The following is a 24,338-nucleotide window of genomic DNA, read 5'->3' on the forward strand; positions in this document are numbered from 1 at the left end:
TTAATGTGTGGCACAAACAGAAAAATGGTTTTAGTCTTTACAGAAGCTGCTCTGAGTTGCTGAAGGCCAAGGGCTGCTTTCCACTCACCAGAAGTAAGCACCCAGGCTGGGGAAGAACACTGCTTTCAACTTCCTGCACTTCACCTTTAGGCAAGGACTCTGTCTGAAAGCATGAAGGCAGATTTAAACAGGAGCAATAAGAAAGAAACAGCAGTACAAACACCCAGATCAGTGAAGAAGGAAGGGAAAGAGGTGCTCCAGGCACCAGGAGCAGAGATTCCCCTGTATCCTGTGGAGAAGAGCCCACTGGAACATGGGGGAAGGAAGATCCCATGCAGGAGCAGCTTTATCCTGAAGGACCCCATCCCACAGGAAAAGCCCATAGTGGAGCAAGAGAACAGCATGAGGAAGGAGGCAAGAAGAGAGGAATGGACCTGGGGGTTCTGGTGAATGAGAAATGTGTGTGGGAACCTCATTGCAGCCTTCCAGTACCTGAAGGGAGCATACAAACAGGAGGGGAATCAACTTTTGAAAAGGGTAGACAACGGCAGGACAAGGAGGAATGGATTAAAGCTAAAGGAGGGAAGGTTTAGATTAGATATTAGGGGGAAGATTTTTACAGAGAGAGTGGTGAGGTGCTGGAACAGGCTGCCCAGAGAGGTGGTAGATGCCCCATCCCTGGAGGTGTTCAAGGCCAGGCTGGATGTGGCCCTGCGCAACCTTGTGTAGATCCAGGCCTGGAGGTTGGTGTCCCTGCCTGTGGCAGGGGGGTTGGAACTTTATGATCCTTGGAGTTCCTTACAACCCATGCCATTCTATGGCTCCCCTACACCACTTGGGGCAGGGAGAAGGAAAAGCCTGAGAAAGATGGTGGGTGAAGTTGTAATTGGCAATAAATTTAATTTCCCTAATTCAGGTCATTTCTGCCCATAACAGTAGTCAGTGAGTGATGTCCCTGTTGTTACCTCAGCCTACAAGCTCTTCCATCTTACTTTCTCCCCCTGTCCTGTTGAGGAAGGGGGAAGACAGCAATTAGGTTGGCATCTAGAAGCAGGCCAAGGTCAACCCACCACAAGCTGTTGCATATATCTGTTTAAAAACAAACCCCAAAAGCTTAAAAATCCATGAGTTCACATTAAGCATTTGTCAGAACAGAACTTCAGGTGAGCATCTGCAGTCAAGCTTTTTCTATTGAGGGGCTTTTGAGAGAATAATTTTTTATTCTACCACTTTCTCCTATTTCCAAATTCCAACACACAGAACCATTTCCAACACTCCTTTACTATTTACAGATTCTTTGCAGAATTACAGAGAAGAATAATTTTCAATGGAAAAATATAATATTAAAAATATTACAAGGACAAAACCAACAAAAGGCTGCTCACAGATTTAACATACAGTCTTTCTGTCACCAGTTAAGATGAAACGCCTTTAGGGTGAGTTCTCAACGACGATATTAAAGTGTTCATGATTTTTTCTTTTTAACCCCTCATAAAGGAGACACATGTTAAAAATAGTAATGTCTAAAACAACATTATTCCTTAGTCAGGCACCTGAAGATTTGGCTTTAAACATCTTCTGAAATTAGCAGTGAGAGGAACCCGGTTTCACGGAGACACCGGTGACGGGGTTTCTGACAGCGTCCTCCGAGCTGCGATCCGCAGGCATTTGGGGCAGCCTCCAGACTTGAAGCATGCTTTGTGAAAACATGTTTTGCATTCTGCTTGTGCAGTTTCACATTGAGGGGGGAAAAAAAGAAAAGAAAAATTAATCAGTAGCTGCACTCCTTCAAAAGATGTTCTAACCCGTTATAGAAGTCCATAAGAAGGACATTGAGGTCCTCGAGCAAGTCCAGAGAAGGGCAACCAGGCTGGGGAAGGGGCTGGAGGGCAAATCATATGAGGAACGGCTGAGAGAGCTGGGAATGTTTAGCCTGGAGAAGAAGAGGCTGAGGGAAGACCTTATCACTGCCTACAACTACCTGAAGGGAGGTTGTAGAGAGGTGGGCGATGGTCTCTTCAGCTGAGTAACAGGAGATAGGACAAGGGGAAACGGCACAAAGCTGCACCAGGGCAGGTTCAGATTAGATATTTATTGAAAGAGTTGTCAGGGTCTGGAACAGGCTGCCCAGGGAGGGGTTTGAGTCACCATCCCTGGATGTGTTTAAAAAAAGGGTAGATGAGGTAGTTAGGGATATGGTTTAGCATAGGACAGGAATGGTTGCACTTGATTTTAAAGGTCTTTTCCAAACTTGTGATTCTGTAAACAGAAGCAGTGGGAGTCTGGGACAAAACCCACCACTGTAGTAACTGTGACTAAACACTTGTGTAAGATTCACTGCAAGTGTTGGCAAGATCTGATCCAGCAGCAGTATAGCTCTGTCCCAGGCTCAATCTCGTGAGCAGACCCAAAAACCCAGCCTCCCTCTGCAGCCAGGATTGTGTTCAGGCAAGTCCCTGGCTTTGCTCACTGAACTCACTGATGCAAGAGAGCTGCCACAGGCTGGATTTCAAAGATGCAGGCTATCCACCGTTTTCAACTACACATGCCGGTTCTCTCATATGCCTGCTTTCAGTGAAGCAATTTCTCAGTGTGTTCCTAAAGTAAGTCAGAACAGTTTTACACACCAACATTCCCCTCATGGGAGAAAGAAAGAGGTTTGGTCTGGAACATACCTGTGCACCTTTTGCATTTGGCAATCTGATACGGGAAGAGCAGATCTGCACTCTGACAGAATTCACAGATGAAGCCCTTTGCTTGACACAGCTAAGAGGGGAGAAAGAGAGTGGACATACTTTTTAATCTGAGAAAAAAAAATTACTTGGGAGCATCAGCAGAGATATTCCTCACACTCGCAGCTGTGAGGATGCTAAGAGCCCTGGCTCTTCCTTACCTCACAACCATCCACATGGGAGGTGGAGCTCTTCAGAATATCTTTAAGAAGGGGCAATAACTGCCCTCGTTTGATCTTCATCAGATCATCCAGTGAGAAGAGATGCAACTCCTCTGTCAGATGGCTAGGGACCTGTTCAAATTCTTGCAGTGCACTGCAAAAAGAAATTAAAAACAGTTACAAATAATAGTCTATTTGAAGAATATAAGCCTCTTTCACTTCTCCATTCACCCAAGGATCTCACAAAGTAGGTTCATCCTACCTCCCTTCCCAATCTGAGATCACAGTAACAAAAACTGGAGGGTTTGTGATAAAACATCTGCTTTGAATATAGATTTCTCAGGCACTGGAGATGCCATGCACAGTTACCCCAGCTATGATGTGTAAAGGGCTCTCTCCTACCTCAGGAACAGCAGGTAAAATCTCACATAACTTCTAAAGTCAGTGTTATTTACTTTTTTTTTGTTGTTGCTGCAAGGAGAACTTTGAGGGGTTTTATCCTGCACAGGTCAGCATCAGGTGAAGCCCTGCATGTACTGAGCAGGTGAACACTGAAAAATATAGCTATTGCTTTTAAAATGTCACTGATGCAGAAGGTACAGCGAGGATTCTAAGGCAGGTTTCTCAAATTCACAGGTTGTCATACAGGAGATAGAAATTAAAGTATGTATCTATCTAATTTTGGGGAACACGTTAATTGATGCATAAAAGCATTCCACATCAAAGAGAGAACAGAACCTCCTTTCAAAGCTTATTTTGCTTATGTCTGTTTTTAAAAAGGTCAGGAGTTCTGCAGAGGTGTTATCATTCACATGTTTAGGCTCATAGTTTAGGGTGGTGAATACCAAAAATCTTTAATTTGCAGCAGCGAGCAAGGTCATGTTTTGATATTTATCACTTTTGGCTACTACTTCCATTTGAGTATGTTTATAAATTTAACTGAATGACCAATTTCTGGAAGAAATCTTTAAGCCATCAAAAAACCCTATTTGCTAGGTTTTTTGGTTGGTTGGTTGGTGGGGTTTTTTTTCCAAAGCAAATCATCTTATAGGTAAGTATCTTTGGCCTTTTAAGAACTAATGAGAACCTAACAGAGACAAAGTAGGAAAAAAACTCCTACATGTAACAAACACGACTGGGTATTTAGAGCCCAATGTCTCAATCTGTTACAAGACACGGAAAGCTACCACATAAAACCTTTTCTTCACTATTTGCAGCACAATAGAAGGAAGTTTTGTTATCAGAATTTTCTCTACTGCACTTGGGTACATTTCAGTAAGCTATTTTCCATGCACAATCATGGCCCATACCTTTCACCAAACCTGCAGGTTTTCAAAAGCTTCTTTAGGTGAAAAAGCTGTTCTTGTGCCTCCTAAAAGGTGAAGAGGAAAAACAAAATGATTTTTAAATGAAAAGCAACTGCGTTTATACATTCACAAGTGAGGAACACCCCCATCTGAGTCAGCAACCACTGCCAGCACAGCAAACCACACCTAACTTACCACAGCATTAAACAAACGGATCTAACACACAACAGGCCAAGGAACGCAGAAGCTGCTTTCACTAACAGGGGAAGTAATTCCTAATGCTACAAACAGCTCTGTGTCAGCATGCCAAGATGTGAGACCCAAACCTGTGCAGGAACAGGTAAGCGTCTCCTCAGCCAAGAAGTGAGCACATGGGAACTTGTCATCTTCAGCAGAGCACCCTCACTCAAGCTGTAGGAGGTGCAGCCCTTAAATGAGCCAAGGCTGTTTTCTACAATAGTCCACCAACTTAAGGAGTCCTGTTTACTGCAGGAGCTCAGCTTCTCACAAGAACAAAAACTGGAAACCAGTAAGGAAAGACTTGCTGAACACAAGGGGGGAAATTAGACCGCTGACATAGGTTGGGAACTCCTCCCTTCTCCCCCTTCATCTGAGGGGAGAGGGCAAGTCCCGGAAGCAGTGATGGGACAAGTCTTAAGTGCAGAGAAACCAACTCTGCCTCCTTCCCATGCACATGTCAAAGGATGACGTGACCTGAGGAGTTGTTCCAAAAAGTCTGAGACCCACATATTCCCAACAAAGAGAGGCCACACTTACCCTCACCCTGTCCATTTCTTTACTTTTTGTGTAGAGGGCCTTGTTAATACACGACACGTTGAAAATCGGGTGCTGCCATATACTGTCTAGCAGGTGTTTGGAGAAGTTGCACACGTAGTATTTTTTGAAGTCCCACTTCATCAGTATTCGGGCAGGAATGGCAGACTGGGCAAAGCTGTGGCAGCAGTCACAGAAGTACTTCCCCAGGTAGTCACAATAGCGGAGTCTCCGGATATATTCTGCGGGTAGAGAGCAATTAAAACAATCTACATAGTTATGGGACATATCTCTTGTCTGTACGCCTCACCTGTCTAAATTACATCTACTAGAGTGAGGGGCAAGGTGTTTTTTCCTGGGGTTTTTTGTTTGGTTTCAAGCAAGGCACTGTATTATTATGGTAAACACGTGCACAAGGTCTATACTTTGCATTGGAAGAGAAAGCTCTCCTCCTTCCCTCGTCTGTCACACTGCACTGATTGCATTTATCAACAGGAGATCTTAAGAGAAACCATTGTTGCTTTACCCACAAGAGACACACGAGGTGACACACATGCAAAATACTTCCACCAAGTGGAAAGACAAGCTGATCTTGGAGTTACATTTGTATAATATTTTTTCCCACATGAAGAAGTTTGTGCTGTCTCTGCATCTCTGGTGGATTTACTGTGCCATCACAGGCCACTGATGCTTTAGGGGCCATCACAAAATGCTGCTCTTTTGTGAACAGCCCCAGAACAAGTACTGAAAGCCACTTCAAAGGTTTCTTAGGCAAAGTGTGCTTGTCGGACCTGTAAATCACCATGTTTTCCAGCAGTTCCCACTAAGTATCACAAATACTCTTTATCTACAAGCAGGATTTTGTGATCACGATTTGAAGAAAAAGCAGTTAAAAAAAAAAAAGCAAAACCACAGATTGCATAAGCTCAGAGACTTGTGGAAATCTGGAAGTTGGCACAGAGAAAGAATTATTGAAATTAACCACTGGAAAACATAAAACCAGCACTTTCCAGCCTGGAGGCATGATTTTTAAATAGCTTTTCCTGTTTTGTTGTTGACCATCATTAATTTTTACTGTGCACAAGAAGGAAATCTATTAAGTTTTGTGTTCTGTCTCTAATGAGAAATTCCAGCAATGGGAATTTTCCCTTCTAACTCAAACAGAAGTATCACAATTGTAAAATTGTGGTTTTGAAGACTATAGTCTGATTGCCAGTTATGGATCTGGTGGGTGGGAGGGGGTGGTGTTTGTTTTGCTTTTGTTTTTTTCTTTTAGTGGATACTTACTGCTTTCTATTGGGGTTCCACAACCAACACACGTAAAGTTTTGGGCAGCCACAACTGCATCCCTCCTGCATACAGAGGCAAACAGTTATACCTTTCAGCATCCAGTACACTGTTTAGTTAACATCCTCCCAAAGTGCAAGACAGCTACACTGGCACCAGTGAAAATGTCCAAACTGGGAGCTAACTACTACTCCTTCACATGGAGAAAAGGGTTCTGGAAGAGATGTAGGCTATTTTATTTGAGTCTAAGCTATTCTGTGGACAATACGTTGTCAATTAGTGTGTCTAAACATGGATTGCTGCAAGAGTTAAATTCCTTTAACTTAAGGTGGCACCAATATCGGGGGGGGGGGGGGAGGTGGAGAATCCACATTTGGAACTGAAAAAGCAACTGAACAGGCAACACCAGAGGGAATTAAGCCACTCTGCCTGTTTTACACACTTAACACCACTTTATGCAGAGACAGTGACAACCACTACCATGACAACCACTACATGTTTTCTGCCCTCTTTCTGAGAAAACTACTACCCATGAAGCGTCAGCAAGGAAGTGGGGAAGCTTAAAATATTCTCCAGGTGATCTCACAAAATGAAAAATTTTGAGGAGTCCAGCTAAGTGCTCTGCCACCCCAACACCCAGCAGAACCTGCCTCACAATGTGTGAAAGCGCACGCGCCACGTTCATCGGGACACGCCAACAGAGGGGAAAAGGTGCTACCCACTTTCTTGCACGGTGGCAGGCACTGCAGAAGGCTGTGCCATGCACTAGCTCTAACCTCAGGTTCTGTTAAAGGACCCTGAGTCCTTCCATGAACTTCAGCAGGTGCTAGACAAATCCCCACACTGTACTAGAGCAACGAAGTTCAGGTCCCTTAAGACTTACTTGACTGAAGGGTGAATATTAAATATGATCTGTGATCTTGGTGGGGTCCAGCCAGAAGATCCTCTTAATTTGGATATGATCTTTATTTCTTCAGCCAGATTCAAACTGGACTCAAGCTCTCTTGGAATATCTTCTTTCAGCACAGTCTGCCGGGAAAGACAAACACGTGGAGATGAAGAGCCCATCATCTGGACATGTTAAACACTATGAAACATCTCCTGCTACACTCCAGGATTTTAAAGTTCAGTTTTCAAGTGTATGTAGTCCCCCATTGGTTAAACTCCCTTGTATTGGTCTCAGAAGAAAGTACATCCTGTGTGTTCACAACTGCACACCCTAAATGAGCTGAAAATTGCTAACCAGAGGGGAAAAAATAAATAATTCTAACTATTTATCTAATGTGAACTAATAAACTGTAAGTACTTGTCTGTATTTATTTTTGGTTTTAAGTGCAGCTTCCCCCTTTCCTTAACAGTGAAGCAGCTGCAGCGAGACAATGATTTTTTGGGGAACTGAATAAAGAGCTTGCTGTTTTCAGCTCAGACTCACTCTCTGCTTAGATGAGCTCAGGCAACCAGACAGCTGAACTGCAGAGTCTGTCTGCAACCAGCGTTTTCTGAAAGCTCTGCACAACTCCTGGGCTGTTGCTTCAGCAGAATTACTGCCTGGTTCAAAAGATGACCTGAAAGTTAAGCAAGAAAGACAGTGAATTTAAAAAAAAAAAAAAAAAAAAAAAAAAAATAGCAGCATGTCATCAGCAGCTCTGCTGCATCTTCTGCATCCCTAAAAAGGTTTTTTCCCACCCCTTCATTCCTATGCCCTTGCTTTGATACACCCAGGCCCTCACAGAGCTACAGCTACCACCCTCCAGCGAGACTCCAGGACCAGAGAAACGCTCTGCTAAGCTAAGCACCACAGACACTTGCTGTCAAGCAGCATTCCTTCCCCTTCCTTGGGAGGGCCAACTTTACCACTCCCACACCTTTCCCCGCCCTGGCTGGCTGGAAGAGTCATCAGAAAGCTGGTCCAGCAGAAAAGGTAGTGCCACCAGGCTGTTATAGTAAGATACAGAGCATTACCTTTCATCTGGGATGACAGACAGATTTTCAAGGTCTTCAAGTTCTGCGGTAAAGGAGAAAGTTTTATCAAGTCATCTAAGAAACAAAGCTCCTGTTACTCAGCACTGTTTTAAATCCACCTTCTATGTAACCACGGTGTCAGTGTCAAATATATTCACCTTCACAACACCCTTGCTGGATGTGGGAAGACTCCTTATGCCTGTTTTACAACTAGGGCTGAGGCTATTTCCTCTGCAGAGCTCTGACATCGGCTGATGAAGAGTACTCCCTACCAGCTACGCATCATATCATCATCACCAGGAGAATTAATAAGGAAAGACTAAGCGTCTGCTTGCAGTCCAAGCCCAGCCAGAAGGAGCTAGACATAAATAATGACATACAGAACCAATAAAGGGTCAATTTATTTACTTGAACACTGACAGACATTTGGAGGCAGCGATGGTTGGCATGCCAGCTAAGGCTAGAAACAAATTAGTTGGGATGAATGGAATTAAAGCTTTTTTGTTTTGTTTTGCTTATGCAGACACTGCATCCACACTGGTAGCATTAGTTCTGACTATACATGTATACTCTCAAGACAAACATTACCCCATTCACACATGTCAGAATAACCCCTGCTACTAAGAAATGCAGTTTGGGGAGCTAGTTCTTCACTCTTAGTTTAGAAAAAGAGGAAGAAGGAAAAAGGCGAATCTCTAAAACCAAAAGGGAGAAGGGAAAAAAAAAAAACCCCACAACAAAAAAAGCTTTGTTAACAGGAAAAAATAAGTGTTAAATGTTCCTCAGGTTACTTTTAAGGGTTTCTATTTCTATATATGTGAAAACCAGAAGTGAGCTGAAAGATACTCAGGATGTCCTGAAGAGAAGCAGACCACTAGTGACTCTAAGGGGACAGTCTGTTCTAGTCCTGAAGCAGGAGGGCTGCTTAAAACCTAATCAACCTCTCTAATGAGGTAATGATCATGTCCATTCTCCCAACAATGCAGCTATATTTGGCTCAGGTTGTGCCAGTTTCACACTTTGCTCACCCACACTCACTGGGTTTTATCCTTAGGCATAATTTCAGTCCCTCAAACCAGCAAACATATTCTTTTAAGAATGGAAATGTTGCACCAGTCTGGCATTTCTGCATGACTCTAATAAGGAGTCATGCTTACACTGCTCTTTCTGTTTTCTCATGGTATTTCTCCTGCAATAACATCTAAATCAACCGATTTTCCAAACGATGCAACAGATTCAGATGAAGAATGGAGCTGTTTCTGCAGTTATAATTTTAAATTCTTACCAATAATTACATATTCATCCTCTGAGTCACTGTGGCAATGAAATCTGGTAACTTCATGGTGTGATGGCAGATGCACTGAGGAGCTGACAGGCAGAAGAGCACAGCCTAAGCAGAACAAAGACAACACCAGTTAAACTTTTTCAGCATTTATAGAGTAGCTACAGTTATACTTATCTTTGCTTACCAAAGCTTCAGCACACAGTGCAATATATAGTGTAATTTTATTTATTTCTTTTTATACACATACAGAGAAAGACAATTCTTGGGAATCTGCCATACAGTCACACAGCATGTCCCTCAGTCTCTTAGGAAGAAGTTTCTAGAGACCAAACAAAAAGGTTTTATACTATCAATGGTCTCTCCCCTTCTGATGTGCAAGCACACCATTCATTTTTCCCCATCGGTTATGTCACTTAGGCTTTAGACTTAAATTCCATCCCTAAGATCTGCATTACTCAAGAGGCTGAAATCTACTTAAAAATGCATGTGCTGACTCAAGCATTACAGCTCTGGGAGCATTTATTATCCTGCCTCAATCTGTATGTGAAAAAATACTCTGGGCAGTCTCACTCAAACCAATTGCCTAGCCTCATCTGCATACTGCATAAGCACAGCAGGAAAGAGTTAAGCTTCAAATCCTGCAGGAAAGGGTTTAAGCAAGGAGAAAACCAGTCAACTACAGGCACATGCTACAGAGAGTTGTGCTTGGCATGTGGCACTTGAACTTTATGCTTGAGTTTCTTCCCCCATGAAAAAAATAACCACACGACAACAACAACAACAACCCAAACCAAAACAACCCACAAAAAAACCCACCCAACAGATGTGAGCACTCAAAAGGAGGAATTTGACCCACCAACAAGGAAGAAACACTAACGGCATCGTGAGGAACACAGCTCTCAAGAGACTCAAGGTACAGAGGATTTGGTTGCAAGCAACACCCAAATTCATTTAGTGTTTTCTTGCACAAAAATAAACAGGGAAGGCTGTCAGAAAAGTTTGCACTATAGACCTCATAACTTGCCTTCATAGCCACTGTCTGAAGAGGCAACAGAAGAATCAGACTTCTTCACGCCAGGGTAAGAAGATAACTCGGAATCGGTGTGATAGCTGCCATCTGATCCACTTGTTTCCTCTGCACCCCAGGACTCTGCTTGCTGGCTTAGGATATTACATTTCATCTTTTCCAGCGATGCTATGATCATATCCGCAACAAAGAAGTGTGCGTTTTCCTGGGTGCAAGATTGCAACGCTCATCAGCACACAGGATATTTGATATTTACTTAAGATAAAGTGAAATATGTAATTTACACCCCCACCACCCCCTACTTTTTCAACTCCAGGAACAATGTAAGGCTCTCTCACTTTTCATTTAAACAGCAAAACACCCAAACAATCACCCAGAGGGCGAATCAGAGACAACATGCAAAAGGCAGCTGCCCTGATAATTGTCTCACCCTTGATTAAAAGATAGAATTTACTTTTATCTTACCCATCTATTAGATAAGAAGAAACTTGATTACATGCCTGACTGATGACTAGGTATGCATTTTAGAGATGTGGCTGTCTAGTTACACTGCATGATTTAGTATGCACGTGTGAAACCATGTAACCTATTTAATAGGTTTTAATTGCCAAGTCAGTGTGCACAAGCAGTTTTACAAGCACAATAACTTGGATGGGGCCAGCGTGGCAAGTTTTGAAGGGACTGTAGATCTTCAGGTAGTGTGTAGTACAGAAGTAGTAAAATACTTCCATGTGTTAAGAGTTGAAGTAGCCAAGACAGGAATATGCAGTGACAGAGTTTACACCGTGCAACTCAAGGCTGCCTGGGAAGTCTGGGATAAGGGTAAGTGGGAACATAGTTCCTATGGTGTGCACACCGCTTTAAGGTAGCTGTTTCAAAGCTTCACCATGTCACTTCCACACCAAACAAGTCCTCCCCATGGTGTCCCTCAACATCTTGCCTGCCTGGGCAACACATCCTCTGGGAAAAGGGAATTTGTAAAGCCACCTCTGGTACCACTGAGGCATCCAAACCCGGGGCTCTGTGCCCCAACATCAGTGATGTATGCCCCATCTCCAGTGGTCTAACACAGCATCCCACCAGCACTGCCTGTGCTACTGCTAACCAAGGCTCAGCTCAAAAGTGGATGCATGATGAAGGGTTGGGTGCACTCAGGGGTATTGATTGACACTCAAGAGTTGCCCAAGTTACTCTTCCATCTCCCCTCAATGGCACATGTTTGCACTGTGCTAAACCTCTGTCTAAATTACCACGGCAGTACCTAAAGGCTAGAGATTCTGAGTGCAAAATAGCAAAAAGCTTTGTAAAATGTGGCTGATGCTCAGAAAATTGTACCACTCGGGTCAGTATTCATGATATCCCCTAGAACCTGCACGGGAACCGTGAAGGCAGACATCAGTGTACAGAAATAGCTAAATCTTCAGGAGTGCAAGACACATCACTGATTCCTATTGCACACAGCCAAACGCATGTAAAAGAGATTAATCTCAACATTAGAGAGAGCCCACAGGTCCCCATGGGTGTCTGAACGCTTTTATCCTTTCCTTAACACTGATTAACATCACTTATTTGGTGCAGTTTCTCCAGGGGCAGCTTTCAGTGAACTTCAGGACACACCAGTGAACCTCAGGAAAGAATTAAACAGACTTTTTTTCCTTTTGGGAGATTAACAGGACATCTCCTACTCCAAAGATTCAAAAAGCCTGTGTGACACTGGTTAAGCCCGGGTCAGTGGCAGAAGGCAGCACCCCAGCATGTCCTGCTGATAAAAATAACTAGAAGCCTATCTTCAACTTGCAAACAGGTGAAAGAGGATGCAGGCCCTCCTGCAGTCACAGCATGACTATCAGCTTTCACCTCTGCCTGTCTGTCACCCCAGGAAGCAATCCTATCTCAGCTGCAACACACCAACCTGCTCATTTCTCTTCCCTCCCCCGTGCATCAGTGGAAAGTCCCTCTAGATTATCTGGCCCATCTCCTTCCTGGCAAACAGCTACAACTCTCCAGACTTGCTGACACTACAAGTACTTTAGTTTTCAGTCTCCTAAGTTTCAAAGATATTATTTCACATCCTTAAATGTTTTTAGGTTTGTTTTTATTAATATTTTTCATCATTATTGTTTGGTTTTTAAATGCAGGCCTGAGCTCTTGTTATCTTCTAATTTGTACTCCCATCAACCCCAATCACCTGCACAGGGAAGTAGCATATGCAATCTTGCCTCACTCTATGGTTCTCAGACTGGTTTTTAGTCCAGACTATCTACTGACTGGTCTCCTAGTGACTGAAAGTAAATTATTTTGGTTTCGGTTTCTACATTACGGATAAAGAAACATCATCTCCTTTATGAAACATGTTTCACAAAAAAAACAACATGAGATGACAGCTCATAACTTAGTTGGGTTTGGGTGTGTGATTTACTGGGAGTTTTTTTGGGTTTTTAAAGATGTACCTTAAGGACGCTGAAATGTTCAAATTCAACACGGAACTTGACACTTCAGTAAAACCAGCCTGTGCACAAAGGTGCTTGGGCACAGGACATGGGACCACACACACATCCACAGTCCAGCAACAGAAATCTCCTTTTCTAAAAGGAGATTTAAAGCTCTTTTGTATTAAATCCTACTAATTGCAATACCTAATTAAAACATTAGTCCCTCATTTCCAACTGTTAGAAAAGAGTAACATTTAGTAAACAGTTATGTGTGGTAACATTATCTTTTCATCTTTATCTCTGTTTATAAGCTCAAAGGGGTTTCCTATCTGACAACACACCCAAGACCATTTGGGTCCCTTATGCAAATTAGAAACCACAAGAAACTGCTTAAGTTACTGCAGATGTTACAGTTACTGCACTGGCTATGCATGTTGTCTTTCTTTCACAGCAATCTCATATGCTCACACACACTAAAATCCCACCCTCTCCCTATCTCCTGATACCAAGGGCAGGAGGTAAGCCCCATCCAGACACACGTCACTGCAACACATTCTACGTAAATAATGCTAACGTAACTATAACATGACCATAATAATCTTGAAGTTTGGTCTCAAGGAATTGAGGGGGAAAATGATGGCATGAAAAGCAGAAGTGTATAGTGGCCTAAAACATTTCTGTTATTTTAAAACAATTAAAATATTTAAGGATTGAGAGTAAACATAAATTAAGAAATAGGCATTTTAGGTTTGTAGGTTCACCCACAGAGTGGAAGAAGAGGGAAAATACAGTGTTAGTAAAGATTAGTCTTTAGCTATCAGAAAGTTCTGTTACTGAAAAACGCCTCCTGTTATTCAGTTTTGCCAGTGTAAAATAGAAAAACCCATTATGACAATGGTCTTTGCTGTCCTCACCTTCTCCACGTCTTCTGGGAGCGTGCAGACGTCCTGCAATGAACGGTTCATGGGTATAGCACTTATGTTCAAAGGAGAAGCAGAACCTGTGCATACAACAAGAACTTTTATTAGTTACTTTTTTTCCTCTGCAGCTCCCAGGATGTGTTCAGGGTGATTTCCAAAAAGCAAAGCAACTTTCTTTTCTAAACCTGAACGCTCTTTGGGCCAGATGTTGTGGTGGAAATTAAGCAAAAAGAGAGAAATGTGAGGGATACATCAGCATTTGAACTTCCTGGGCAACTTAAAGTATCAACTAGCAGGGAAGCAGAGTTTAAATGCCATGAGGCAACAGCACAGCCTCCCCCAGCTACTGCCTGAGCTATCGGGGGTCAAACATGGTCGGAACCTCAGGCTGGGATTACAGGGATGCTCTGCAGTTGGCAGCACAGCCAGCTAATGCTGCTCTCTGCACCTTCACAACAGCTGGAAGGAAAAGAAATCACACTGCTCTGGGCCTGCAGACAGATGCAGTGGTCTAAAAGGTTCCCTGACTCACTGCTGGTATTGTGTGACTACAGAAAGTTTGGAAATAGCTTCGCCACTTCCATACCTCAAGGAAACTTCCCTCCTGTTTCCAAATACCACCCATGCTGCACAGCATTGCATACAACCGGGACAGAAGCATCAGCTGCAGTCCTCCCCACTTCCCAGAGTGGCAGTTCTGTTTTCCTGGCATTCACTGACGAGCATGATGTGTGTGTGAAACTAAATTAAACTCTTTGTCAGACTAAGAACTCTTCTGGTTTCCTTGAACATGCCTGTTTTACTGTAGGTCCAGGCGGTACCCTGGATTGCTTTTATCCATCAACACAGAGAGTCACAATCTTCTCCCCCAAAGAATCAAAGGTTCAAGATCACACCCTCTTGTTTTCAAAGTGCTCACAACCAGTTAGAAGAAATTTGCTGGAAGGATAACAGATTATGTATGTCTGTGAACATACACACTAATGCGATACGAAAGGAAGTGACTTCTGGCTTTAGGCTGACAGGTGTTTGTTTACTACCTCTTCTCTGACCTCATAACCAAGCAACTCCTCTCTGCTGACGTTTACAGGATAAAATACACCACATCTAAATTGCAGATAAGAGGGGTTAATCTGAAGGTCTTTGCAATTAAAAAAAAGGGGGGTGGGGAAGAAAGACCCAATGCTGAATTTGTTTGAGAGTCACAGAGAGGATAAATAGATCCCACAAAGCATGAGAATAATTTCTGACAACATTTTCTCCAACTAAAGGGCACTGAACTCTCAGGCCTAGTTTAGATTCCTTATATTGCCTCATTTATAGAAGCCCTGATACGCTGCCCTGAGCACTGGTGACATCAGGCTGGAAAGTCAATAACGTGCTGGAGCCTAGCGAGGCAGACGTCATGTTTTTTTGTAGAGAATTATTAATACCTCCATTGTGTACACCACGAGGAGGGGGGTGGGGAAGGGGAAGGCTGATGACCTGACTTTTCAAAACAGATTTAATCACGGCAACATCATTATCTAATTAGGTTATTTACATGCCTATTTGATGATTCATCTTACTGTATAAGGAGTGTAAAGGGAGTACAGGTAAGTGCTAAAGGTCCTACAACTTGATAATAGATGGACATTTAGGACAACGAATTACTTTCTGAACCAAAAATAAGCAAAAAATTTAAAAAGGGGAAATTAATTTTTTTTTTCTGTAAAATATAAAATGCACAACATCCCAAATATAAATCTAAAGGAAGTGAGCTCTCTCTCCCTTACTTCTTGCATCCATTCCACTTGCATCTTTTAGTGGAAAGAACATGAACTGGGAGGAAGCGTGGGGAAGGAGCTCAGTGCATCCAGCAGTGGGATGCAACTCCGGGTCTGAGGCAAAAGAAAAAATGAATAAAAAAAAATAAATCTGTTTGCACTTCTGCTCCTGAGCACTGGAACTGCCTGGAGGCTGCTGAGGCTGGGGAAAGAGCCCTCAAGAGCTGAAGAAGGAAGTGACCTTGATACACACAGAGGTTAAAAGCAAGAAAAAACACTGAACTGCCAGTGATGAAGCAGCCACAACAAAGCCCCCAGAAAATACCAAATTCAGTCACAGGCTCTTCATTAACAATGACCAAGCCTTTTCAGAAGGTTACATAAGGACAGCAGAGAACAGCCCTTAAAAATACAAATGAGTTCTAATAAGAGTCTCACAGAATCAGGACAAAAATCCCACAAGAAGAGTTAATAAATTAACACCAAAACCCAGTATTTATTGGGATTTTAGTAATCTTAGTCATTTTCTTATGTCTTCAGCATCCCTCATTTATTCTCCTGCAAGAAACTGAAGTGAGAAATCACTGATAGCAATGGAAAGGAAGGCTGGTCAGGAGTTGCTCTTGTGCAACACCTGCCTTCAAATTAAGTGTTTTATTTCTTCTTTTTCAGTTTGCTATTTGCTTTCCCTTTCCTCATGGTCCTGCACGTTGCAAGGGAGAACGAGACCTCCCTCCCCTCACTGCAGGCTACCCAGAGTTAAACGTTGAGGAGCAGCATGGAATGATGAAATGGCTGAAGTTTTCACTTTCTACAGAACAAAGTGATGCAGATGGAGCCCACGTTGCTGTGCAGTGTAACACAGGATCCTGGCTCCCGTGAGGATTATTCGTCAGTAAAATCAAGGCAACTACTTCTCCAGTCACCTGGCTGCTGTATTCCTCTGCTTCTGGACAGCCAGCAGCGTTACTGACCCAACACAAGCTTGTGACACATCCTATGGGTGCCAGAAGACCGAGTCACGCACCATTTATTTGTTCGCACACACGTGCCTCGTGGCCCGGGCTGTGTTTTCCAGAGCAGGGTACCCAAACTTGTGCAACTGGCCCTGACCACCTCCAACCACTACTGTGGTTTCCTTCTCCCTGGCTGGCACGACTCAAACACATGGGGACAACAAATCACCCAGCAGAAGGAAACGGCCATAAACATGGCCATACCAACTGTTGACAACATCCTATCCCAGATGACCAAGTTATTACTACTAAAAGCTCGCTGTCCTACAACAGCACGTGCCTACTTGAGATGTTGCTTGAAGGAGCTCTGGGTGAAGAGCAAGGGAGTGCCAGAGCTTGGAAGTGAATCCTAATGGAGTGTCACCACTATGGCTTCTACTGACCAAAGGGAGAAAAAACCAAAAAGCCTTGGTCAAAAGCAGGTAGACTGCTCCCATTTGCCTTCATTTCCAGTAGAAAAATCAGGCCATGGTTGCACCATCTTTCCGGGGCTCAGTATCTCATAAGAAAAGCCTTTAGCTACCAATAGCACCCTTTATAAATAAAATAGAAACATTTAAGCTTGATGTAGCTAAGGCTGTTCATATTTATGTCAGGTATTAAATGTGAGAGGATTCTGCTATTCCAGTCATGGGGCAGGGTCCTGGGTCCACAGCCTGGGAAGGCTGGAGAGCCTCATGAGGAGGCACGCACAGGCTCAGGGCCAGGCCAGCTGCTCCATCTTGGGGGCTCTGCCCTAAATATCCCAACCAAATGAGTCCCGAGCCACATGCCATGGCAGGAACAGGAACACCCTTGGCTAGCAGCCCTCAGTCTGCTTCTCTCCCCATGGGACACCCATATGCTTGGAAACCAGACTCCCATTCCATGGAGTCCAGCCTTCTGGTTGTCCTTTGTTTTGAAGCTTTCTCCTTCTATTCTGAGGGACAGTGCTTATCTGGTCATTCATAATCACCATAAACAAGGGCCGTATCGCCTCCAATTACAGTTGTCTCTCCTAGCACAGGAATCTTAAAACAAAACCAGACCTGTGACGTTACCTGTTCTGTTGACGGAAGGTCCACTGGGAGAATTGCTGTCACTGTCACTGACAGGCACGGGCTCCGAAGCACAGGGGTATTTCAACAGGTCTGCTGTCTTGCCAACAGTTGACTCGGGAAGAAACCTTGTGAAAGCCAAGTCTCTTTCGGAAGCGCTGTAAGGCTCTTTTCCAGAATGCACAACAGCCGACGTGACCGTGCCTCCTGTTAACGTCACCTGGGTAAAGCAGTCCCGCTTCCCAGGGGACATGTCCGAAAGAGCAAAACCATTTAAGGAGGAAGCAGCAGGATCCCCAGCAGAGTAACGGGGACAAAAGAAAGTGTCCAGTGAAGGTTTAGAGGAATCGCAGTGTGTATTGTCCCAACAGGCCCGGTGCCTCGTAAACCGAATGTCTGTCTGTGTGCAGGCCGCACTGCGATGTGCGGAATCGCTGTCGCTGTCGTCATGGCTATCCCCATCGCTACTTTCTTCCCACTGTTCCACATCACTGTCTGGGCGTTCATCCCCCTGCATTGTGGTCTGCTCAGGCACCAAAGAGGGCTTCAAACCAGATGCATTTAGAACAGACGTGAGAATGCCTTTGATAGCTTCCGCGCTGCCTGGGTACGATCCAAAACTTCCGGCATGTCCAATCACTGCTGGCCTCGAGTATTCATCTGTTCAGAAGCAAAAAGAACCCAACAAAACCCCAGGAGACGTTAGGAAACAATCCTTAAAATCAGAAATTTAATTTACAATATGAGTAAAACGTGCATTGTTTTTCACACGGGTGAGAAGGAAAGAGAAGAACTGAATTCACACAACACTCTGCTGCCTCTTCGTGCAAGAAGTCTCTGGCTTTCTGCAGGCAGGAAGCAATTCTGTAGTTGATACGACTAGGTAATAAACCAACATTAAAGTATGCTGCTACTAGCCAAACACAATTAGTTAGGCCTTTAATGGTGACCAATTGTCAGGGTGCTCAAAAATATCATTGTTCTAAACTGGATGACGTATGGTTACCGGTACAGTTACTGGTTCTATTGCCAGGAAAAGAGAAGATTTATAGCAAGAAGACATTCTAACAAGATATATGAAGTATCATAACAGCAGGAACGAAAAAAAAAAAAATATATATATATATACACACACACTTAGTAATAAAAGGTCACAGGCTTGCATGCTTCAGTTCAGTCAGACACTCCTCCACATGCAAAAAAGGCTAAAGTAACATTCAGTCCATTATTCACTGTGGTGACACCATTTACATGAACTAAAATCATCTCTGTTACTGCGAGTTCTCTGTGATGCCTCTGAAGGAAAAGTACTGCCTGCCAAGGGCCTACGTGATCTACCACAAAACTGAAGTTCAATAGAAAAAGGAAAAACTGCTTGTAGCAGCAAACACGACACCGCCAGCATCATATAGAAGCTAGTCAAGAATGAACTGAAGTCCTTTACCTTGAAAGAAAAGCCTCACAGGAACTGCGATCACCCAAGCAATGGGGAGATTAGACACAAAGTCTACACTGGAGAAGAAACTACCAACCACACTGAGAATGAAGTTAACAACCGTCTCCTTTGGGGAAGATAAGTTGGTTGTAAAATTCTAAGAATAGGTACAATCAAGAAGATTCATTTCCAGGGCAAAGAGCTCTCAGTTTGGACCACAAAGAATGTTAAACACTGCTGGTGCAAAAACCAGCAAGTTTTACAGAATACAGACTTTGCCCAGAGTTTGCTCTGCCTTGACATTATCTCTCCAGAAAACAGTAAACCTCCCCACAAGTCACCCGGAAGCCAGAACTCACTCAAACTGCACGATAACAAAGTTTAATAACAAAGGTACCAAAATTAAAAAAAAAAACCACATACTTTGGAAAAGCAAGTTGATATAAAAAGCAGTCCTTATCAAGAGAAAGGTGGGGGAAAAAATATATATATTAAGAACATCACGTATAAGCTATACTGCAAGAGCTGTAAGCAATGCTGTCCTAGTAAAGCCAGGTCAAAAATCATCTGAAGAGTTCATCTGTGACTGGGACCAGCAACCTGCCACTGAGCAGGACAAAGCTCTTGCAGAAGTAGCAGCAACGCTGCATGTTTCACTGACTGCACTCGCAAAGAAACACCATGTGGCAGTGTAATAGTGTAGAAAGGACAAGGGGAAATGGCACAAAGCTGAGCCAAGACAGGTTCAGATTAGATGTTAGGAAAAAAACTTTTCACTGAAAGAGTTGTCAGGGCCTGGAACAGGCTTCCCTGGGAGGGGGTTGAGTCACCTTCCCTGGGTGTGTTTAAAAACAAGGGTAGATCAGGTATGTAGGGATGTGGTTTAGCATAGGACAGGAACGGTTGGACTCGATTTTAAAGGTCTTTTCCAACCTCGTGATTCTGTGTGTTAAGGGCAGGAGTGTGAAAACAAAAGCTAGCTGGTTTTGAGACAAATATATTTTTATCTTTTCGGAAAAAGAAAGCAATTCTGGTAACTGTCAGAGGTTTCAATTGCAGTGGACTATCCGAACACGGCCTGAAGACATCCTCTTTTTTTTGTGCAAGACAAAATATTTAGCCTTACTGTCTTCAACTCTTCCGTTCTGCACTCCTATTGCAAAACACATCCTGACAACCTTCCAACCCCACTCATCCTTTGTCATCTCCACTATTCCAGCATCACGGAACATCTCTAGCACTAACCACATAACCATGCTGACTTGCTCTGCTAAAGACTTGGTTTTAGTGGATTATAAGAGAAAAAAGAGTAAGTTTTAAAATTTTAACTCACACTTCTGCTCTGCCAAATTTAAAGCAAAAAACCACAAAAAATAGGACACACCAAAGACTTACTAGACAAACCAACCCCCACATTTTAAAACTGCTACCAGAAATATGTTAATTCCAGTTAAAAAAATAAAAATCTCATGGTCAGTTTTGCAACTGATACTCATGTGAGTAATTACAGTAATCTCATAAATCTGAGAAACTATTTCTTCAATGAACAAGGATTTAACCTGCCAAGAATCATCTGAAAAGTCCAAGTATTTTACTTGAGGTCTGAAAATGCCAATGTGATTTAAAAAAAAAAAAAGCCAAACTACCACTGAAAAAGCAATAAACTTTCAAACTGTACAATATATTTTGATGTTGTCCCATCTTCCAAGCCAATTAGCAAGGCTCCTTCTCCAGACACACTATCCTCCTTCAGCACACACACAAACATCGGTAACTTTTGCAAGCGCTACAAAAGCAAAGGCTCCCCCAAGGGAGGCAATCTTGGGACATACCTGAGAGAACAGAGATTTGAGGTGTTGGAGCAAGGCAGCTGATCCTCGCTGAGGGGCTTGAAGAATACGGTGACTCGGTGAAAGCCACCTTTAGGCTTTCGTGGTTTAACTAGGAGAAGAACACACAGGCAGGCAACGTAGTTATAAGCCAACAGTACTCTGGTAATGATACACGCCCAGTATCACAGTCATCCCAGCCGGAAAAAACACCATGCCAAGGCTTGCTGACAGTCACCTAACCACTGCCTATACTTCTGGTTGTCTGAAAATATCTGGAGAGAGAAAACTGTCTGGAGAGCATTGGCATCTCAACTCTGCATCTTGTGTTTCACTCCAGAAGGCAGGTGACTAAAAACATCTCTTCACATGCATAAGGCACATATGAGACAAAATCCAGAAGCAGATATCTATATATGTGTCAAAACAATGTCAAGGAAGTGGAAAAGCATTCAAGGAACCACCAATTTGTAGCTGGAAACACAAGCCTGTATCGATATACACAAGATATGAGCTCAATCTATGAGGCCACAAGCACCTGCTGGGTCTGCTGCTTGATCTGCCAGCTGTATCGGCTGGGCACAAGCGTGGTCAGGTATTCACATCTGCCTAATTTGATAGAACACAGTACACATGCTTCACGTCACCAACACAGTTGACCCAGCATAAAGCAAGAAGTGACAGCAGTAGATAATACTTGACCTGGCATGCAGCCTGCCAGATCGAGCTGACAAAAAACTTCTAATGCATGTGAACCAACTGAGCAGGTTTGTACCAGATCAGCGTTTTGCTTTGTGCAGTCATGACACTGCTGATTTGGTATTTCAAACCCCAAAGCTGGATTTGCCATGCTGACAAACCAGCATAAGCCAAACCAGGGCAAGCAGTTTAGCACAAATACCAACTGAGGGGCTAACTTCAACAAGGGAGTAAGATACACTCAGGATAACACAGCAACAAAGTCTCTTCCCTAAGATCACAACTTCTTTGTGATGGTCACATACTGGTCTCCCACTCCCTTTCTATTGCTTCAAGCGTGTTATGGACCCGCAGATAATCTAGGAAATTAAAGTGGTGCCCTACTGTGACTGGAACATCATTAAAAGGCACTTAGAGCAAGGCGTACCTCACGCCTGCTCCCCACTCGGTCATCTGCGAGGTGTCGCCACACAGTAGCATCCCCAGGATGCCTCTCACCCTCCCCTGCACCCTGTGATTCCATACATAGAGAAGCAAGTTAGAAGGTGTCCTGTCCTCTGCCACCTTGTGTCATCCTCTATGCTCCCTGCGTTATACTCATGGGAGAGAGCAACGTGACTCAGGCAGTAGATCCAGTCCAGATACTCTTCAGACACATGGAAAGCAGAAGAAATTAAAAGCCACAAAGAATTTCCCTTTTAACTGAAGAATAGCATTTCAGGCCCAAACCCGTATGTTGAATCTCAAACATTTAGTGATTGCTTATGACAGTGCTTAGAAAAAATACTATTTTCAGTACTTGATAGTGTTTGTTTGCTTTCCCTGCCCCCAGCACGTTTAGATAAAACACTGTGTGCACAGTCTTTATACACATAACACTATTGTATTGTCAATATTACCAGGCAGAGTAGTTCTTATGGCAACTTATTTTTATTTATTATGTTGAATTAAAAACAAAAAAAAAAAGGAAAAAAAAAGGGGGTTTGGTATGAGCAATTAACTCCCTCTGCCTCTGAGGATACAAGCACCAGAGCTGCCTGATAACCGCGGTGAAGGCAAGTACTTTACCATTAAGTGCAGATACTAAAAGTGCTAAGGTTTCAGATTTAATCTTTTTTTTTTTTTTAAACAGCCCCCCCATCCCTTAGATCTCGTCAGAAGCAACCGGTGTTCTGAGAATTCAGATAAAAGATTTCCATTTACTTTCAAGACGTGACGATTTCAGCTGTATCACAGGTTGGGAAGGAGCTCCTTTAGCATCGAGCTAGAGAAACCCAACAAAGCCCGCTGAAAAACACCCCGAAATAAGCACGGGAAGAAGCGCTTGTAAGGAAACACGGTGAGAGGTGCACGAACAGTAGTACCACAACACGCTGCCGTAACCGATAAAACCCACCGACACTTCAGCATCTTTAATAGCGTCAGTGAGTCAGCTTCCCGCCCGTATTGGGGCTGCACTCCCCAAATTAACTCCGCAACAAGGCCACCAGCATTTATAAATACAGGGCTTACCGCAACCACCGAGAACCAAAATGTTTTTGGGGTGGCGGGTTTTTTTTTTTTGGTTATTTTTTAATAATAAAACCCGAAACGAAAGCACCGAGCCAGCATTCACCCCACCGCAGCCTCGCCGTACCTTTCTGGAGCCGGGGTGCTTGAAGACCCGCGTCCCGCCGTAGCTGGCCAGAGCTACCGCGTGGAGAGACATGATGGGCGAACACTCATCTTCTGTGGCTGCCCGAGTACCTGGAAGCAGGAAGGAGTTACAGTCACCCCGGCGCTGGCCGCGGCTCTCCACCGTCTTGCCCTCGCAGGCTTCTAAGCACCCCCCGAAAGGCAGAGCTCAGCCACGATGGCAGCCTGCGCTAGCAAAGAGCCCGGTTTAGCGCTGCTTCTTTTTAAGCCAACCCAACGGGAATGCCTGCTGCGCGCCCAGAGGAGTCCCCGCAGCCAGCTGTGAAAGGGGGAGGAGGCGGAGCGGCCCCGGCGGAGCCCCCGCGCTCCGGCTCTGGAGGGGAGAGGCGGCTCTCTCTCCCCTTCCCCGGTACCGGGCAGGGGAAGGCACCGGCAATGAATAAAGCCCGGCGCCGGAAAGCTGCGCAGTCCCGCACACGGAAGCGCTGAGCCTGCCGAGCAGCTCTGCAAGGCGTCTGATCCCGAGAAAGGCACCGACACATCCCACGGCCTCCCGCCCCAGCACGGCGCGCACCGACCCAGCTCCCCGTCCCTACCCGCAGCTCCCAGCTCCTCCCGGCGGGCGAGCAGCGGTCCCGACTAACAGAGTACAGGACTAACTCCCTCCGCTTCCCGCGCCGCGGCGGCCGCCCACCCTCCCGGTGCGGGCAGCGAGCACCGCCCCGGGGCGGGGCCAGCCGCGGGCGGGCGGGGCTGGGAGCGGGCCAGCAGCGAGAAGGCGCGATAGCCCACGGCCCGAGCCTGTATGGGGGGCGGCGGGGTCGGTCTTGGGTGGGGATCGGTACCTGAGTTGGAGTCTAGTGGCCTGGCTCTCGGGCTAGGGAAGGTCGGGCCTCCGTGCTGCGGCACAGCGTGGGGAAAACCAGCCCAGGGCAAAGAAACCCGAACAACAACAACAACTGCCTGCCAGGAGCGGGCGAGGGTTTTGGGCCTGGCTAGTTCAGGCAGGAGACCGAGAGGCGACCTCATGGCTC

General features: G+C 44.4%; 1 protein-coding gene across 1 annotated transcript; it reads right to left on the bottom strand.

Annotated features, from left to right (window-relative positions):
* Positions 1 to 1,229: 1,229 nt before the first annotated feature.
* RUBCNL (rubicon like autophagy enhancer) lies at positions 1,230 to 23,377 on the bottom strand (the record flags this gene model as incomplete). Its single annotated transcript, XM_084280077.1, has 15 exons — positions 1,230 to 1,720; positions 2,676 to 2,766; positions 2,894 to 3,047; positions 4,204 to 4,265; positions 4,978 to 5,216; positions 6,262 to 6,326; positions 7,145 to 7,290; positions 7,694 to 7,826; positions 8,224 to 8,266; positions 9,509 to 9,613; positions 10,533 to 10,740; positions 13,882 to 13,967; positions 17,710 to 18,366; positions 20,974 to 21,082; positions 23,306 to 23,377. The coding sequence occupies 15 exons, from the start codon at positions 23,375 to 23,377 to the stop codon at positions 1,608 to 1,610; spliced, it is 2,283 nt and encodes a 760-aa protein (XP_084136203.1). The 3' UTR covers positions 1,230 to 1,607.
* Between the last annotated feature and the right edge of the window lie 961 nt (positions 23,378 to 24,338).

This window comes from Gallinula chloropus (assembly GCF_964237585.1).
Source record: "Gallinula chloropus genome assembly, chromosome: 1".
Classification (NCBI taxonomy): Eukaryota; Metazoa; Chordata; class Aves; order Gruiformes; family Rallidae; genus Gallinula; species Gallinula chloropus.